At 47.2% G+C, this 19866-nt stretch overlaps 1 protein-coding gene across 8 annotated transcripts in view; it reads left to right on the top strand.

The window, feature by feature from the left end:
* Positions 1 to 19866, top strand: part of DOT1L (DOT1 like histone lysine methyltransferase) — a 77657-nt gene that overhangs the window by 44776 nt on the left and 13015 nt on the right. For 6 of the 8 annotated variants that reach the window (XM_014884389.2, XM_088179205.1, XM_088179204.1 and 3 more), the window contains 15 exons: positions 528 to 569; positions 1906 to 1989; positions 2940 to 3174; positions 3693 to 3806; positions 5142 to 5233; positions 7958 to 8059; positions 8595 to 8732; positions 9717 to 9842; positions 10825 to 11303; positions 11876 to 11999; positions 12722 to 12868; positions 14133 to 14259; positions 15571 to 16154; positions 18129 to 18334; positions 19689 to 19753. In XM_014884389.2, coding sequence (XP_014739875.1) covers positions 528 to 569; positions 1906 to 1989; positions 2940 to 3174; positions 3693 to 3806; positions 5142 to 5233; positions 7958 to 8059; positions 8595 to 8732; positions 9717 to 9842; positions 10825 to 11303; positions 11876 to 11999; positions 12722 to 12868; positions 14133 to 14259; positions 15571 to 16154; positions 18129 to 18334; positions 19689 to 19753 — 2665 coding nt within the window. The remainder of the gene's footprint in view (positions 1 to 527; positions 570 to 1905; positions 1990 to 2939; positions 3175 to 3692; positions 3807 to 5141; positions 5234 to 7957; positions 8060 to 8594; positions 8733 to 9716; positions 9843 to 10824; positions 11304 to 11875; positions 12000 to 12721; positions 12869 to 14132; positions 14260 to 15570; positions 16155 to 18128; positions 18335 to 19688; positions 19754 to 19866) is intronic. The other 2 variants (XM_088179208.1, XM_088179207.1) reach the window with 2 other exon arrangements.

Genomic DNA, 19866 nt, shown 5'->3' with positions numbered 1-19866 from the left:
CCCCCCCCCAAAAAAAACCACCAACCCCCCACAAGAAAAGCCCCCCATAATACCCAACAAACCTGTTGGAAATGAAAAATTTTGTGGACAAATCATTTATCCCACCCCAAGGTTTTTGCAGTGTGATAGTAAAGCTGTTTTCCTCACTCTGCTGTAGTCTAATAAAGCTTTTGTTCAGGAATGTACCAGAGTGCAGATAAATGGTGGAGTACGAGGTGCAGCAGCTTCAGTGGAAATAACTTCATTGAAAATCAGTCTCTGCTGAGGGGAGATATGTGACACAAAGCTTTAAAACAAGGCCAGGCAGTGGTGGGGATGATAAAACCTTGTAGAGGTTGGATTATGCCCTGTTACACAACAGGCTGGGTGGCTGAAAAAAATAAATGTAAATGGTTCTTGATGTAGCTTATCAGAAGCAAAGCAGTCAGAATTTCTGCAGTTCTGCACTTGTTTTAAGCTCATATTTTATTCTTCTGTGTTCATCTGTCATGCCTTTGAGGATGACTCTCTTCTCTTTCTATTTTCAGCTTGAAAACTATTTTTCTAGTCTCAAAAATCCAAAACTCAGGGTAAGTTTCAATCATTTTCTGTAGAAAACTCGAAGTAAGGGAGCAGCCACTGTGAGGAATTTAATCACAGGTGGACACAATTGATAGGAAATCAGATTTTCTTGGTAGGCAAAGAACATGGAGCTAATTGAAGGGAAGTCTCAGATGCCATCAAGCATTAATTCAATCATGTCCAAGGGATTTCTAATAGAGAATTAATGGGGCAGCCCCAAGGTGCTTTTACCTTGCACTGGAGGTCTGTAATGAGCTATTTCTTCATTACAGAACTGGAATTAAAGAAGGGAATGATGGTTTGAATCTGTCCCAGTGCTCAGCTCCTGAAATGAAGCTGAGCAATGCTCTGAAATGTTCCTTTTGGGACGTGCCATTGCAGGCACAGAGTGAGTTGTCATTTGCTGCAGTCTGGGCTGTTACACATGGAATTAAAATGCCAGAGGATTTTTGGGATTGTGCAGGGCTCTGTTAACCTGAAATAATCAATGGATTCCCAGGAAGAGAATTAAGTGAGGCCACTTAATTTAAAACTTCAGGTGAATGTTCATCCTCAGGCTGACTGGCTCTGTAAGAGCAGACACATGGGGGCTCTGAAAGGGAATTATTTCAGATTGCTCCACTCAAATTTGGGACAAAAAAGACTTCTTAGTGAAAAAAAAAAAAGGTCAGGGTGCTTCTGACCTTCCCTGCTTTTCACACTCAAACCTGCCACTGATTTGGTTGATAATAGCTTAAATCAAAGGAGTGCTGGAATTTCCAAAAGTTTTATGCAGATAAAACCTCACCTGGAACGTGCAGGAAAAGCTTTGACTGAGCTCTTGGAAACTTCCTGCCTGAAAGATTTTTTTTTTTATCTGAGAGAAAAAGAGATTTTCTCTGAACAAGGAAATTTCCTGTCAGCCTGGGAAAAAATCAAGCGAAAAGTTGTTGCTTTTGTTTTTTATTAGTCACCTCAATAAACTTGGCTGAAGTTGAATTCGATGATGATTAATGGCTTTGCTATTTCCAGTTGTGGAAGGTTTTTAAGGTGTCACCATGAAATGTTGGGGATGTGGAGAAGCTATTGAAATGTATAATGATAATAATAATAATTTTAAAAAGTCCAAATGAAAGCTGATCCAGCAGTGTAGGATCCAGCAGGGAGGGGAGAGTTTGGGAAGAGGTTGAGATTTAATCCCCTCTGGAGGTGGGAAAGGACTTGTTCTCACCTGAGTGTGGCCTGAGCCAAGGGGAAGTTTGCTCCCTTTTCTTGTGGAAAACTAAGCTGGAAAGCAAGGTAATCTGAATTAAAAAGTGCTGAATCCATGAGCCAATGGTGCCATCTCCCATCCCTGCTCCCCAGGAGGAACAAGAGGCAGCTAGACGTCGTCAACAAAGAGAAAACAAAAGTAACACAACGACTCCAACGAAGATCCAAGAAAACAAGGTGAGCATCGTGCATTTCTGTGCCCTCAGGGTTTCCTGGGGCTGTGCCTGAGCTCTTGCTCTGAGCCAGGAGAAGCCTGGCTCTGTGGGAAGGCTGCTGGCTTTTACTCTGAGCACACAAACTGCTCTAGCTGTTGCTGTGCCCAAAAATATGATGGAGTGAGTTAATAAAAGCTGCACTTGGGAGCTGCACAACTAATTCTGGAAAAAAAAAAAAAAAAAAAAAAGGTGTTGCAGGATGAATAGTTGGTTGTCCACCCTCGCTTGCATCCAGCAGGAGTTTGCAGAGCTGTCCCTGAGTCACAGCCCACTGAATGGAGCTCAGAGTGTGCTGAGTCTCTACTGCAAAGACTCATTTCCTTTCTTGGGTAATGCTGTGAGAAATGCAGTGCCTGTTCATGCCCAAAAATGTAAAGTATTGATTGTACTCTGAGTTTTGAGTGAGATGCAGTTGAAGAATGTAGTCAGGGAAGGATGAATAATCAGCTTTTGTTAGACAGCAGGTACAGATTGAACAGAAACAGGAGAGTTTGGCTGGAAGGGACCTCAGAGCCCATCCAGTGCCACCCCTGCCATGGCAGGGACACCTTCCACTGTCCCAGGCTGCTCCAATCCCAATGTCCAGCCTGGCCTGGGACACTGCCAGGGATCCAGGGGCAGCCACAGCTGCTCTGGGCACCCTCCCAGGGAACAATTCCAATATCCCACCCAATCCTGCCTGAAGTTCCCCTCCCTTAGCATTGCATTTTCTGTAACGAGTAAGTCTAGAAGAGAATGAGCACAACCCCTTGGGAACAAGTCTTATCCCAAGCAAGCCCACTTCCCTGGCAAGTTATGGAACTGCAATGCATCAGTTTCCTTTCACAAAGTTCAACACTGTTATTGATGTTTGCTGAAAAGGAATGCTGCACATGGAGGTAGAAATGACCAAAGTTTTTCAAAATTTCTCAGGATTCTGGTGCTGAAGAAGAAAAAGCTGCAGCAAATTCTGTTAAAAAGCCATCTCCCTCCAAGGCCAGGAAGAAAAAGCTGAGTAAGAAAGGCAGGAAAATGGCAGGGAGGAAACGAGGACGCCCCAAGAAAATGAACACAGCAAATACTGAACGCAAGACCAAGAAGAACCAAACTGCACTAGAACTTCTGCATGCTCAGACTGTCTCCCAGACATCTTCATCCTCTCCTCAGGGTGAGTGCAGGGCTGCTGGAAGAGCCTGGATAAGTCTCTAAGCTCTGGACATGCTTGTTTGTCCTTTATTGGCAGGTTGAGTTTGGTTTTGTGACATAACTTCCCTGTTGCCACCAGAGCAAAGCTGCCCTGGAAGTGGTGGGGATGGGATGGGTGGTGATGGATGTGCTAATGGGGATGTGGGTGGGATTCATGTATTGATGGTGATTAATGTGTTAATGGTGCTGGCATTAATGTATTGATGCTATGGGGGTGTGATTAATGGTGATTGATGGTGATTAATGTATTGATGGGGCTGGGGGTGGGATCTGTCTGTGGGAGCTGGGGCTGAGCTGTGGCTGCTGCTGCTCTTAGGATGGATCACAGACCCTTCCAAAGAGCTCGGAGCAGTGTGTGGACATGTTTGGAGCTGTGTGTTGATGGCCTAAGCTGCTGGATCTCATGACAAATGCCATGTTTTCAGAGCTAAAGCTCCTGTCCTTGTCCCAAGCACTGAGGCTGTGTTTGTGTCTCTCCAGATGCCTACAAGTCACCTCATAGCCCCTATTACCAACTACCTCCGAAAGTGCAACGGCATTCGTCCAACCAGCTCCTGGTCACACCCACCCCCCCTGCACTACAGAAGCTGCTAGGTAAGGCTGCCCTTGGCCTGCCCCCCTCCCCTTTGGGGCTTTGTATGGGGCAGGAGTGGGATTATCCCCTCCCCACCTTCCCCTGCCTGCCCCACATCCTTTGGCGTCACCACAAGGTCCCTCCTCCTGCTGAAGTTGGTGTTTTACTCTGCTTTTGTTCTCTGATGTTTCAGCTCTCAACAGGCAGCAAGCCTGGATTAGCAGGGATAGTCAGGAATAGCTTTATTTGAACTGAAGCCATTCTCTTAATCCTGGGTAACATCACTCCATTTCCTCTGCTGAGCCCAGAGCTGATAGATGAGGTCCTGCCTGAGAGTCTGAGGGCACAAAGGTGTGGTTGGAAAATGCACTTCATGTGCAAGAGGTGATTTAAGGGAAAACCTGAAGGGGTTTTTTATTTTAATCTTCTGCTCCTTGTCCCCTCCCAGCTTTTTCTGGCTCTGGGCATTGGGCATGAGCCAGTGCAGGATGCTCTGGGAATCTGGCAGAATGATCCTGTCTGTGTGGCATCAGTGATGTCCTTAACTTGTGTCTCCTGCTGTTGTGTCACTTACGGCTGATTTCTTGTTGAAGAGAGAGAGAAAAAAGCGATTTAAAGGAATATTTTGTGGCAAAAAGAGTGATTTTTTGTGGGATATTTTGTGGCAAAAAGAGTGATTTTTGAGGCATGTTTTGTGGCAAAAGAGTGGTTTTTTGGGGGATATTTTGTGGCAGGATGGATGGGGACAATGACCCTTGTCTGTGCTGAGCCTCCTGCAGATTTCTGCACAGCAGGCAGTGCCTGTTTTGTGCAGCAGCCTGGGCTTAATCCTGAGCTTTAATGCTGGAAGGGCTGGGGAGGAGGAAGGTCCTTGCTGGAGATGAAGGGTGATGAGAAGCCAAGTGCTCCTTGGAGGGGACAGTGAGCTGGGTGTAGAGCTCCTGGTGTGTGTGGAGGGAGAAGGAGGAGCAGGCCCTGTGTGGGTGCTGAGCTCAGGGCTGGGCTGGGCTCCTGCAGCTCATTTCTTTTATTATTTCTGCTTACAGAGCACTAAAACCACTCAGCTCCTCTTTGCTCATGCAAACTCACCCTCAGCCCCCAGCACCTTCCTGTGCCTCCTGGGATCTGTTGTCATGGCTTCCATTGGATCTGATGGATCCAAGAGTTCCTTTTGTGCCAGGAGAGGGATTTTCAGCATGTTCTTAAATTCATCCTCAATGGCTCAGTCTGATTTAGAGTCCAAATCAAAAGCAAGGGAGAGACAAGTGAGGAGAGGTGGCCAGGGAGGAAATGGGGGTAAACAGAGACATGAAATTTGCTCCCTGCTGAAATTCCTCATCTGATTTATTTTACAGACTCATTTAAGATCCAGTACATGCAGTTCATGGCATACATGAAAACTCCTCAGTACAAAGCAAGTCTGCAACAGTTACTGGAGCAGGAAAAGGTGGGTCTCACTTTTTAACATTTCTAAACAAAATTACCAGACTCTGAAGTTTTTGGATGTGGGGATTGTTTGCATATACACCAGTGCTGCTGAGGCTGAACAGCTGCCAGGGGATTTTGTTGCAAACTCACTTTTTGTGTGTTTGAATGTGCACAATGAGAGAGCTGCACCTCCCCTGATCCCTCTGTGCCCCCAGCTGACCATGCTGATTTAGAATCACAGAATCCCAGAATGGTTTGGCTTGGAAGGGACCTTCCAGCCCATCCAGTGCCACCCCTGCCATGGCAGGGACACCTTCCACTGTCCCAGGCTGCTCCAAGCCCTGTCCAACCTGGCACTGGACACTTCCAGGGATGGGTCCCTCCCAGCCCAAACCAATTCCAGGATTTTATGAACCACAGTTCAGTTGTGGGGATTTAGCACAGCATCCTTGCTATTGATAATCAGAATGTGTTGGATTGCACTGATGGGCAAAGTGTAAATGTCCCAGATCATGGACTGGAAAACATGGAAAGGCAAGGAGAGGCCTGGAGCTTGCAGTGAGATGTTCCTGCCATGGAGCCACCAGCAGAGGGAGGAGATCTCCTGCCTGAGCACCTTCTTGTCTTGCTTTGTCTCAATTAGGAAAAATGTCATTGCTGTATCAATTAGCCCTGATGAGAATCTGTTCCTGCTACTTCTGTGGAGGAGCATTTCCCCATAATGCTCAGCAATGAACTTGAACTTCCAGTTAAAACCTTGCAGGGCCTAAAGGGGCTCCAGGAGAGCTGGAGAGGGACTGGGGACAAGGGATGGAGGGACAGGACACAGGGAATGGCTTCCACTGCCAGAGGGCAGGGCTGGATGGGACATTGGTCAGGAATTGTTCCCTGGGAGGGTGGGCAGGGCTGGCACAGGGTGCCCAGAGCAGCTGTGGCTGCCCCTGGAGTTGGGAGGGACTTGAAAGCTCATCCAGTGCCACCCCTGCCATGGCAGGGACACCTTCCACTGTCCCAGGCTGCTCCAAGCCCCAGTGTCCAACCTGGCCTCCAATGACCCACCTGAAGGTGTCCCTGCCATGGCAGGGGTGGCACTGGATGAGCTTTAATGTCCTTCCAGCCCAAACCAGCCTGGAATTCTGTCCAGGTCCAGCTTTTGGCATTCCCTGTGGAAGCTTTCCTTCCATCTATAGTCTTTGTGAGAGTGACAGAAAAAACCCACAGGGCTTTTTTATTGTGTTCTTCATATTGGGAACTCTCCAGAGGAGAGAAATTAACTTGTGCCACCTCATTCCTTTCTGAGAAGTGGTTGATGCTGATCTGGTGTTCATGGAAACCTTTTTCTGTGGTTATTTCCATTTGCTTTCACAGTCAATCAGCACTTAGAACTTTCATATTTTTCCTTAAGCAGCAGATTTTTCTGCTTGTTCTGCACTTGTCAGGAAAGTCAGCATGAAGTGAACTTGTCTCCTGCACAAATGAAATGATGGCGTGCAAGGGGTGTGCCCTGCACAGAGAATGAATCAGGAGAGTGGAGAAGTCATCACGTGGTGGTGGTGTCCAGCAGCTGCTCCACACTTTTAAATGTTAAAATGAGGAATTCACTATGAAAATATATTTTTATAGAGTGTTACATGGCAAATTAGACTTCACAAATACAGAACTGGGCTGGGTGAGGGGCTGGGTATGGTCTGTTCAGTAACTCCCTCTTACAGGAAGGTTTTCAAGTACAATGAAAATCTCTTTGCAATAATGATTTTAAAATCAGTTGCTGCTTCCCAGAGTGCCCTTAGATGGAGCTGTCAGCCCCTGCAGTGCCTGGGAAGGCTGAATGGAATGCCTCGTGTTGAAAACAGAAATGATTTTTGAGCAGCCCCGTTAGCATTGCAGGGACTGTTTGCCCAAGCCAGCTCTGTGTGTTCCTGCACGTGGGGAATTTCCAGCACTGCTGCCTCCCTCCTTGGAAGATCAGTCATGGAGTCCTGGAATTATTAAGGTTGGAAAGGATCAAGGTGCTTTTTGCCCTGGTTCCTCACTTCTCCTGGAGCAGTGGCTCAGTCTGTGCAATCCCTGCTTGGCCTCAGCAGCACAAGGTGGAGAACAGGGTAATCCCAAAGCTCCCTGTCCTTATTGTACTAATGCAGCATTTGGGGCTGGGTAAGTGAGGCTCTTCAGCCAGTCCTGTCCTCCCTTTGCTGTGCACAGCCATGGATTGAGGCAGCAGGGTCTGGGCAGGGAATGTGCTGAGAGTGGCACAGGTAGGAAAACTGGTTTGGCTTATTAGGACTTTCTTTCTGCCTCCCCCACAGTGTATTTTCATTTACTGCATCTCTTCCATGAGTATTGGACAGGGAAACTCTGAACTGGGGCTCTGGGGATTTAGGCCCAGTTCCCAGTTTGGGAGCAGATTTCATGCAGATAATCTTTTCCAGTTCTATTTCTGCTCTGTGGGATGTGATTATTGCTGCTGCTTCATGATGCACTGGGAGGATAGAAATGAGTTTTTAACACTGCCTTGATTGTATTTTACCATACAGAAGGAAAAACCTACTTAAAAGCTCTTTTCAGCTGACTTAACTCCACCAGTATCACACCCGAACAAATCCAGGCTCTCAGGAGTCTGGGGCAGGGCTGGCTGAGCTCTCCTGCACCCAGGTTCACTGAAGTGCTCCACAAACACCTCCTTGAGATGGCCCGTGCTGCAGCTGGTGCTAAAAGTGTGTTTTGTCACTGTTCCCTCTTCCAGGAGAAGAATGCTCAGCTGCTGGGGACAGCCCAGCAGTTATTCACCCACTGCCAGGCCCAGAAAGAGGAAATCAAACGCCTGTTTCAGCAGAAGCTCGATGAGGTACCTCTGTGCTGGGGGGATCCTTCTGACTCAGCTGCATTCCAACATTTCTGGTCAAGCTAAGTCAGACCAGAGCAGTTTCAGGTCTTCAGCCTCTGCTTTGCAGCAGATCAGGCTCGATCTGTGCCACTCTCTGGTCGTTTTGTGTTTGCTGTTGGAATTGTTGTGTGCCCAGTGCCCAAGGAAGGGGACAGACCACAGCTGTGTGCTTGGTGAAGGATTCATCCTCTGCTGCTCAAACAAACTCTGTGCTGCCATCCAAGCCCAGGAGGAAATGTGGGGGGCTCTCCACAGGCTGCTCTAGTTCTCTTGGCTGGCAAAGCCTAATGCCAGTTTTACAGTTGAAAGCAGCTCCAAGGTCCTTGTGTCCTTCCTTGTCATCCCCCAGCAGCCACACAATGCCTTGGGGAATGCTGGGGAGGGTCCTGAGAGCTGCAGAATTCTCACATCTCCTCAGTGTCACTTGGGGATGGGACAGTCACCAGGAATGAGGGTGTCAGGACCTTATTGACTGATCTCACCCTTCACCTTTTAGCTGGGAGTTAAAGCTCTGACGTACAATGACCTGATCCAGGCCCAGAAGGAAATCTCTGCTCACAATCAGCAGCTGAAAGAACAGACAAAACAGCTGGAGAAGGACAACAGTGAACTCAGGAACCAGAGCTTGCAGCTGGTGGGTGCAGCCCCTGGGCTGGGAACGGGGGGTGCTGCCCTTTGGCTGAGGACAGGGCATGAGCTGGGGCCTGAAACATCATCCAGCTGCTCAGAGTCCTTGGAAACAGAGGGATGATGGGGGAAAACCTGCAGGGAGTCCTTTTTTTACCTCTGATTTACCCCAGAGCAAATCCTGAGGTGGCAGCTGGCTCTGGCCTCAGCTGTGTCCCCAAACAGCTCTGGATGTCACTGGGTCTGGATCTGGCTGGACAGGGAGGTTGTGCAGGGCTTGCTCTGCCCCATCACTCCTGTGGCGCTCATCTGGGTAACTCAAACCTCGAGAATCATGGAATTCTTCATGTGGGAAATGACCTGTAAGATCATGGAGTCCAACCATCAACCAGCACATGGTCACCAAAACATCCTCAAGTGTCACACCCACTTGTTGTCTGAACACTGCCAGGGGTGGGGACTCCACCACTGCCCTGGCAGCCTGTGCCAATGCCTGACCACCCTTTCAGTGAGGAAATTTTACCCTTATCCGACCTAAGATCTAAACCTAAATCTCCAACCTAAATCTGGCCCAGCCTGAGGCTGTTCCCTCTCCTCCTGTCCCTGTTCCCTGGGAGCAGAGCCCGACCCCCCCGGCTGTCCCCTCCTGTCAGGGAGTTGTGCAGAGCCACAAGGGCCCCCCTGAGCCTCCTTTTCTCCAGCCTGAGCCCCCTCAGGAGGTAGATGAGGGGAATGTCTGGATGTGGAAGCAGTGAGGGTGGGTGATAACACTGTTTTAGAAAGAGCCAGGCCAGCTCCTGCCACAGTCCCCAGCCCCAAGCTGGGAGAATGTTCCAGTGGGCTGAGGGGTTCTTGAACATTCAGTTCAAAATTCCTGCTTCCAGCTGGGACTCGGGTACTGTGCAGAGGTGAGAGCTGTGTTTTGACCTGTTTGTGTTTTGACCTGTTTGTGTTTTGACCTGTTTGTCCCTGTCCCTGTGTGTCCCTGCAGCTGAAGGCTCGCTGTGAAGAACTGAAGCTGGATTGGTCAACACTGTCACTGGAGAACTTGCTGAAAGAGAAGCAGGCCTTGAAGAATCAGATTTCTGAGAAGCAAAAGCACTGTTTGGAACTGCAGGTAGAGAGCAAGAAACAAGTGCAGGGTTACCAGGTTGGGGTAGCTCTTGGGCAATGGGCAAGTTATGGGTGTTACATTAAATATGATGGGAAAGGATGAAGCGGGTGCTGCTTTTTTGTTTATTCCTTTTTTATTCCCACAGAGATTGAGCTTTCTATTAGAGGGTTTTAGTAAACAAGGATGTGGTTAATTTGTAAAGGCAGTAGATACCATGATCTGATTCCGTGGTGATGCTGTGGAAGGAGGAATCATGGTTTATCATTACATATAATTAAAAACCACAAGCTGATGATTTTCATGTGTGTTCTCATGTCTCAGTTCAGGAATCACAGAATCCAAGACTGGTTTGTGTTGGAAGGGACCTTAAAGCTCATCCAGTTCCACCCCTGCCATGGCAGGGACACCTTCCACTGTCCCAGGCTACTCCAATCCCAGTGTCCAACCTGGCCTGGGACACTCCCAGGAATAGGGTGGGAATCATTTCCCCCAGTCTGACATTTCTCATAGTGACGAGAAATTAAACTCCTTTGTGTGAAGAGCTTTTCTTTCTGTGATAGTGGTTATTCCAGCCTTTTGCTGGATGCCTTGGCATGGAGTGACTGCAGTACTGAGTTACTCCACGCTCTCTCTGTCAGCTGGAGATATCTTCCTTTTGGTTTTAAGATCTGAAATATTCTTTCTCAGGGTCTCTGAGCCATTCCCCTCACCTGGGCCTTTTGGTCTTAAGCTTAGAGCAGAAATTTTTTTCTCAAACTTTGGGTCCCTCATTCTGCATTGTCCCCAGAAGCAGAGACACTTTCATTTAGAAGAATTTGGAAGCAAAACTCCATAATGTGATAGAATTGTCAAGTGTAGTCTTTAATTTTTTTTCTTTTCTTCATTTAAAAGAGAATTTGGAAGCAAAATTCTATAGTGTGATCGAATTGCTAAGTATAATTTTTGTTTTGTTAAGTTTAATTTTTGTTTTCCTCTTCATTTAAAGATCAGCATCGTGGAACTTGAGAAGAGTCAGCGGCAGCAGGAGCTGCTGCAGCTCAAGTCCTACACACCCTCAGAGGAGCCCCTGTCAGTGCAGCTGCACAGCAAAAGCCACCTGAGCCGTGACCCTGAGGCTGAGCAGGGCAGGTTCCAGCTGGAGCTGGAGTGCTCCAAGTTCCCCATGCCCCACATGAATGGCATGAGCCCCGAGCTGTCCATGAACGGCCACGCCACCCCCTACGAGCTCCAGCACGCCTTCAGCCGGCCCTCGTCCAAGCAGAACACCCCCCAGTACCCCAGCTCCCACCTGGACCAAGACATCGTGCCCTGCACCCCCAACCACAGCAGCAGGAAGGCAGACAAGGTGACCAGCCTGGCCCTCCCTGACTACACCAGGTTCTCCCCTGCTAAAATCGCCCTGCGGAGACACTTGAACCAGGACCACGGGGTCAATGGGAAGGCAACAGCTAATGAGATCCAGAGGTGAGAGGGATGGGGAAGAGGGCCACTGCCTGCTGTGAATAGCACTGGGAATTTAGATTGTGGAAAGATTTTTTCAAAGTGGAGGTTTATCTGTTTTGAAAAGTTTTGTTACACAAAAACCAGCGGTGAGAGCTAATGGGATAAACAAGGTGGGGCAGAGGGCTGATTCTTTGTTGAAGAGAGAGAAAAAAAGTGATTTAAAGGGATATATTGTGACAAAAGTGTGATTTTTTTGAGGGATATTTTGTAGCAAGAGTGATTTTGAGGAATGTTTTGAGGCAGGATGGATGGGGACAATGACCCTTGTCTGTGCTGAGCCTCCTGCAGATTTCTGCACAGCAGGCAGTGCCTGTTTTGTGCAGCAGCCTGGGCTTAATCCTGAGCTTTAATGCTGGAAGGGCTGGGGAGGAGGAAGGTCCTTGCTGGAGATGAAGGGTGATGAGAAGCCAAGTGCTCCTTGGAGGGGAGAGTGAGCTGGGTGTAGAACTCCTCATGTGTGTAAATAAGATGGGACAGGCCTTGAGTGTGGTCACTGGCTTTTGTATCCTGACAATTGTACATCTCTCTTCCAGAGCTGAGCATGTCAAAGAGAATGGCCTTACATATCCAAGCCCTGGAATTGCAAATGGCATAAAGCTGAGTCCTCAGGAAACTCGGCCCTGCTCCCCCGCGGCCTTACCCAGTGCAGGAGAGAAGGTGAAGGATCTGCTGCTGCCCCTGGGGCTACAAAGGGCAGGGTGGCCACGCTGGGGAGTGCAGGAATGCTGTGTTCTGGGCCAGCTTGGCATGGGAAATGACACAAAATACAGTGGGTGTGATGCAATAAATGAGAGCTGGTCAGAGGGAGAAGATGTGCTCCTCTCTGAGCACCAGCAATGCAGTGGAGCTGCTGTTAGATGTGGCACGTGTCTGCCTGAACTGGGAAAGGAGGCTCTTTCATAGGTATAAAAATAGAGTAGAAAATATGGTCCATGTAATTGGTGCAGCCATGGAGCATATTGGGGCTCACAGAGCAGCAGGTGCCCTGCAGTAGCAGGTTGCCATGGAAATGCATCTGGCTGCTACAGAGGCCTCAGGATAAAAAATCTGACATCTGAGTGCTTTTCACAGAGCTCTAACCAAAACACGGGGAAATGAGCTTGCCTAAGGCTGCCTTTTCCTGATGCTTGGGGCCAGCAGTGGCTTTAATTTACACATTTCTGTGCTGTGGGATGTTGCTGTCCCAGGAGCCTGGTGCTGCTGACCAAGTTGCTCCACGCCTGCCCTGTGTGATGTACAGTCATTGCTCCTAGTCCTGTAATTCCTTAAAAAAAGGAGTGAGGGTATGACACACACATAGAAATGAGCAGATTATCATTACCTTAAAAACCTTTTCAATATCCTGTGTAAGATTTTTGCTTTCTCTTTTGATTTTACAGGTTTTGAGAGAGAGAACCTCTGTGAGTAATGGAGAAACTATCACCAGCCTCCCTATCAGTATTCCTCTGAGCACAGTGCAGCCCAATAAACTCCCTGTTAGTATCCCTCTGGCCAGCGTAGTCCTACCTAGCCGTGTTGAGAAGGTGGTGAGTAAGGGATTGTCAACACTTTCCATCCCTAACTAAAATCCCAGTGGGCAGGAATGGGGTGCTGTGCCCCAGGATCCTCCATGGGCTGCTCATCCTGGAGATCTGCTCCTCGGGGGAGGCTGCTGGGGGATGCATCCTCTTGGATCCGGGAGATTTTTCCTCTCCTTTCTCTGTGGGGTGGAGGGGGGTTCAGCCAGGAAGGAGGGAAAAGTAGATGCCTCAGGAGAGCCTGGTCTGGAATGTGTCTGGGTGAAAAGCCTGAGAGATTGTGGCAGTGGAAGCAGAGGGTTGTGTGTGTCAATTTGTTCTTAGTCCTGCTTCCTGCAGGAATCTGGGAGAGAATTCTTCTGTCTTAGCTCAAAGCTGCCTGTTCCCCTCACAGGGAGCTTGAACAGCCCCTTGGGGCTGGGATACCTCCCATGTGAGTTACTGCTCTGTGGCAGAGAGCTTCTGGGGCCATCTCTTTTTGAGATGTGACAAGTCCTTGCCTCTCTCAGTGGAGGAGGAGTTCAAAAAGGCCTGGTCCAATTTCTCACACCAGTTTGTCACAGAAGTGCTGCAGCAGAAACTGAGAAGCTCTCGCTGCTTTTCCTGAGAGCTGTGAGTTAGAATTCATCCATGGCTTGTCTTTCAATCCTTTATTGGGAAAGCTGGAGTTGGTTCACAGCATTGAATCCATTGCATTTTTCCAGCTGAAGACTTCTGGCTTTAGCAGAACCAGAGTCTGCCCAGCTCTGGGTGTCCTTGGGGCAATGCCAGCCCTGGGTGGCACCTCCCTGTTTGTTCAGGCTGCCATTTCACAGGTGTTTTCCATGTTTTAGGAGAACACCCTCAGAGAATGTCCCAGAGAACATGGCCTGATGCACTTCATGTTCTCTTTGGGGTTGTTTTGGGGAGCTTTGTGAGCACAGGCCTGGGGACACAATACATCCATCAGTGTCCTCCCTGCTGCAGCAGTGGGCTGAGCCATTCCTGCTCCTGGCAGAGCTGGAATTCAGAGCTCCTGGCCGAGTCTGAATATCCTGTGATGATGAGCCTCCCTCTCTGCATGGTGTCTGTGGTGTGTGAGATACTGCTGCAATATAATTAATCACATTTTTGGCCCATAATGTGCTGACCCATGATTTTCTTGAAACAAGCTCAATCTAGGGCATATAAGAAGTAGAGCCTCTTCCTGAGACAGATGTAGTAATGCATGTGAATTTGATTAAAGCTGTAGATTTCTGATGCTGTGTCCTGAAATGCCTGTTTCTCTCCTCAGAGAAGCACACCCAGCCCAGTTCACCAGAGCAGAGACTCATCGACACTTGAAAAGCAGATTGGTGCTAGTTCTCATAATGGCATAAGCAATGCTGCTGGAAACAAGCCTCTGGCTTTGGCTACCTCAGGTAACAGCCTCACCTGTGCACAGCTGCTCCTGGGTTGGGGCAGCCCCTGAACACACATGGCTGAGTTTTCCAAGCACTTCTTGCCAGGTCCTGCAGGCACTGGAGTGCTGGATAAGTGTGGCTGAGACCAGAAACATCCTGCTCTGATGTGCCCCAGTTTGGGTGCATCTGGCCTAAAGGGCTGGATTGATGTGCCTTTACTTGTAAATAAACAATTGCTTCTGTAAATTCTGTGGGGATCCAGAGATTCCCACAGGTTTACAGTGTGGCAAACCTGAAGAGTTACACAGCCGTGTCCTGAGCTGGTGATCTGGCTCTAAAAGTTTTATTTTACAGGGTCTTTAAATAGCAGAATGAATTTTTTGGTGTCTCATGAGCAGCTGCAAAGGCACAAGAATCTGGGTGGGAAAAGCTCAAATGGGAGAGGATGGGGATCCCTTTAGGTGCAGACATTACTTCTGTCTCACTCATCTGTGGAAATCGTGGTCTTTAGCTACTCTGGGAATGTTGTGGGCCAGGAGAAATAGGTTCTACAGCTGACCTCTCACCAGAGAGTGCTTTTGTTCTCAGCGTTTTCCCCCCTGAGGGGCTTGGGTTGTTTCAGTATCTGTTTTGCAAAGGACTTGGCTGCATTTTTCTATAAAGCCAACGAAATATTTAAAAAAACTTGTAAACCATTACCATGTTGTTCCCTTCTGCCCTTTTCATTTAGAGAGCCCAGGCCATCCTAGAGCTTAAACCCATTTAAGGTACCCCGTGACAAACACTGAATTCCCTTCCCAAGATTCATCCCTTGTTGCATTTTTCTGCCACTATCTCTTTGAAGGTCCCCTGTGACTTCCTAAGCCTTTTGTTGAACTCGGAGGAGGTGGGCTGTGTGTATGGCAAAGTCCTTTTTATTTTGGGGAAGGGAAGGACTGAGTCTGCCCATCCATTTCCTTGCTGAAAGGAAGGAGTTGAGTAGAGGAGCCCTGATTTCAAACGGGGTAATAGTTCAAACAAAGCTTGAACTCGAATTCCATGTAAAACTGGCAGGAGCACGTGTTCTATGGGATACCTCCATATACCACGTGGATTTTCCTGAGCTGACAGGAGAGCAGTGGGAGTCCCTAACCCCCAGCTGGCACCTCAGCACCCAGAGCCACGTTCTCACTGCCCCCTGGAAAAGCAGCAGTGTTTTCCACGTAGTCCAGGGCCAGTGGCTGTTTTCTGCAGGCAGAGCTGGAATCCCTCCTGGCCCTCCCAGCCCTGTACTCAGTGACCTCTCCCTCGCTCAGCCCCAGCAATGATCTATACTTTCCCTCTCAACAGGTTTTTCTTACTCTTCTGGCTCCGTGGCAGTCAATGGAAATCTTACAAACAGCCCAGCCCATCTTAACCATAGTGTTGATCAGGCAGCTCTGGACGACTCTGGGAGTCTCTTTAACTCTGTAGGGTCTCGGAGTTCCACTCCACAACATCCTTTGCTAATGATGAGGAACTCTGGGCAGAACTCCCCTGCTCAGCAGCACTCGAGCCCCCGCTTAAGTGGCCCGGCCCAGAGCCTGGCAGGGGGACTGCAGAGTGCAGAGGCTCAGAAGATCTTTGCCGAAGGAACAAAGGGGGACCTGCAGTGTGATGCAGCGTTTTCAGACCCTGAGAACGAGGCCAAGAGGAGAATCATCTTTACAATCTCTCCTAATACAGGACATGTAAAACAATCCCCTTGCAGCAAGCACAGCCCAGTGCCCGGCCAGGCCCACGCGCAGGACGGGAAGAAGCGGGGCCGGCGGAAGCGATCCAGCACTGGGACCCCCGGCGGGAGCGGCGCCGCCTCCCCGAAACGGAGAGCCCTGCCCTCGGCGGGGGGGCTCTTCACACAGCCCTCGGGGTCACCCCTCAGCATCAGCTCCATGGTAAGGACACTGCAGACCCCCAGCCACCTCATTGTTAAACATAAAATATGTACAAATATTGAATATTGCTGTTAAACCCCTGCCCTCGGCGGGGGGGCTCTTCACACAGCCCTCGGGGTCACCCCTCAGCATCAGCTCCATGGTAAGGACACTGCAGACCCCCAAATCACCTCATTGTTAAACATAAAACATGTACAAATATTGCTGTTAAATATCACTATCATTGTATATAACTATATACTATATAGCTATACATTGTATAACTATATACTAAACTATACTGTATAACTATATACAACTATATACTATATAACTATACACTATATAACTATATACATATATAAAATTAATATCTAATTATTAAATAAAAACCGTATACAAATATTGCTATTAAACCCCTGCCCTCGGCGGGGGGGGCTCTTCACACAGCCCTCCGGGTCACCCCTCAGCATCAGATCCATGGAAAGGACAATATAGGCCTCCAAATAATCTCATTATTAAACATAAACAATATACAAATATTATTAATAAATGTCACTATCATTATCTATTTCTAACTCTATATACTATATAACTATATACTATATATGCACGTGTATACACTATATATAAAAATTAAAATATAATTATTAAATTATATGCTATATACTAAATAAATGTATACATTTATAGTATATTTAGTATATTTATAGTATAATTTGTATATTTAGTACATAGTATATAATACTTATAGTATATTTATATTTTATATACTATTTATGTATATATAGCTATATATTCTATATATGTATATATATACACTATATATGTAAAAATTAAAATCTAATTATTGAATAAAAACCATATCTAAATATTACTATTAAAAATCACTATCATTATCTATAACTATATACTATAGATATATAATACATATTTATATAATTAAAATATATATCAAATATGATAATAAACTAGCAATATTAAAAAGTCTTAAAATAACATATATAATACTTATATTAGTATATAATATATATACTAATTATATAGTAAATATAGTATACATACCATCTATAGTATATATATTAGCTATACTAATTATATTAATATATAATACTTATATATATTTATATCAGAAATCATCTGTTCTATTCATATTAAATATTAAATTCTACAACTTTAAAACTACTTCCAAAAATTTAAAAAAAAGTTTATTATCAAAAACTGTACTTACTCCCCCACATCCTTCACACAAACTATATTATCTACAATAAACAACAAAAAAACCCCTCTCTTTTTACTCTTAATTAATTTTTCTAACTAACTGAAGAAAAAAAAATCTCCCTAAACTATATTTTTTTTTTTCCTTTTTCTTAAAATTGTTCAAACCTCCTGTAAACTGGAACTGCTGCCCAGGAGGAGCAGTGTTTGGGAGGCTCCTGGGATTAGGGAGAGTTCCAGGCTGGGATTGCTGCTGTTCTGCCTCTCGTTGTCACTAAAGCTGCTGAACAGTTTGTGTGTGAGCAGAACATCTTCAAAGAGCTCTTTGCTGTCAGAGCATTAAAAATTCAAAATAATCTCCTCCCTCCTGACAAAGAGCTTGTTTCTGCAGTGAAGTTGATTTTTAAAGCTGTAGATTCAATATTTTGAAAATAATTGAAGCTAAGATTGACTAAACAGCAGAGGAGTGCCAGAAGCATATGGCATTCCTGCTAATGAAGCCAGCTAGAGACTTGTGTGCATGTGATCCTGCAGTGTAGCTTGAGAGGAAAAAAGTTTATCCCAGGTTGTCATTTCTGATTTCAAACATAAAATCAAGGAATGAAAATAAGCTATTTTTCCAAGTTACATTGAAGCCTCCACCCCAGGTTCTAATGCAGGAGCTGGAATGCAGCAGCAGCAGTGCTAAACAAGCATTAAACCTGCATTAAAACCCTTGACAAGATTCCTTTCCAGGGATACTCTCATCTGTAACTGCTTTCTTTCCTTCTCACCCAGGTCAATAACATTAACCAGCCCTTAGAAATAACAGCCATTTCCTCTCCTGAAAACTCCCTGAAGAACTCTCCTGTTCCTTACCAGGACAATGACCAGCCCCCAGTGCTGAAAAAGGAGAAGCCCCTGGTTCAGAGCAACGGTGTCCATTACTCGCCCCTGACATCGGATGACGAGCAGGGCTCTGAGGATGAGCACAATAGCAGCAGGTGAATGCACAGGCACAGTTCCAGCAGGAGATTTCTCCCAGGGCTGATGGCACTGCTCTCAGCAGGAGGGGAGTGTTTAAACCTCTTTGTTCCCCTTGCTTGGAGGCCCCATGCCATTATCCCAAATCTCTGATGTGGCTGAAGCTGTGAACAGGGAAGGTATTCAGGCAGGAGAATGTGGGAACCTCCTGGTGCTGCTGTGTTTGCAAGGCTGGCAGGGTCTGGCCTTGGAAATAACTGGTGGAGAAATGGAGGAGACTGAGGGGAGACTCCTCGGGGGCTGCAGCTCCTCCCGAGGGGAGGCAGAGGGGCAGGGGCTGAGCTCTGCTCTGGGCCAGGGCCAGGAGCCCAGGAAGGGCTGGAGCTGTGCCAGGGCTTGGCATGGAGCTCAGGGAAAGGTTCTTCCCCCCGAGGGTGCTGGGCACTGCCCAGGCTCCCCAGGGAATGGTCCCGGCCCCAAGGCTGCCAGAGCTCCAGGAGCGTTTGGACAGCGCTCTCAGGGATGCTCAGGGTGGGATTGTTGGGGGGTCTCTGCAGGGACAGGGGCTGCACTCATCATCCCTCAGGGTTCCCTCCCAGCTCAGGATATTCCAGGGTTCTCTGATTTTCTTGCTGTGTTGCTTTGTAGGAGCACTGAGCTTGTGTGTGTTCTCTGACTAAGGATCTGTGTCCTGCTCACTCCCACTTTGAAACTCTGTTCAAAATTCTTCAGTTCCTGCCCCAAACTATTGATGTGTTACTCTGGAAATTGATTATTTGCCACCCTTTGCCTGCCTGTGGGGTGCAATATTTTTCTTATTTAAGATTCTGGAAAGCTGTCCAAGGGCAGGGTTAGATGAGATATTGGGCAGGAATTGTTCCCTGGGAGGGTGGGCAGGGCTGGCACAGGGTGCCCAGAGCAGCTGTGGCTGCCCCTGGATCCCTGGCAGTGTCCAAGGCCAGGTTGGACATTGGGATTGGAGCAGCCTGGGACAGTGGAAGGTGTCCCTGCCATGGCAGGAGCAGAATAAGATGAGCTTTGAGGTCCCTCCCAGCCCAAATCATCCTATGGTTCTGTGAAAAATAACCACTATAGAAATGTGGTTCTACTTCTTGTTTTGAAAGAAAAACAACAACAAAGTTCTCTGAACATGCACTAATCCTGTCAAAGAGCAGTAATTCTGTAACAGCTCCTGCCTAAAGTTTGTGGTGGGTTTTTTGATGTTTATAAGTTCCTTTAGTGACATAAAATTGTGGGGCTGACTTGGTTATTATAATCTCTCATCTGATAAGACCTGATCCTGGGGAGTATAGAATGTGAATGTGCAACAGAAGGTTTGCTATAGGTGCTATAACCTTTTTATTTTCCCACTAGAATTGAGAGGAAAATTGCAACAATATCATTGGAAAGCAAATCTCCACAGAAGACTGTTGAAAATGGTATGTGTGAGGAATGGGGATTGTTTGTGGGGATTGTTTGGGGATGGGTGAAGCTCTCAGGCAGTGGGAGGTTTCTGTCTGCTGCTGGACAAAATGCCATTCTTAATCATCAT

Source organism: Sturnus vulgaris, chromosome 26 (assembly GCF_052056855.1).
Source record: "Sturnus vulgaris isolate bStuVul1 chromosome 26, bStuVul1.hap1, whole genome shotgun sequence".
Classification (NCBI taxonomy): Eukaryota; Metazoa; Chordata; class Aves; order Passeriformes; family Sturnidae; genus Sturnus; species Sturnus vulgaris.
This window is presented reverse-complemented; position numbering and strand designations above follow the sequence as displayed.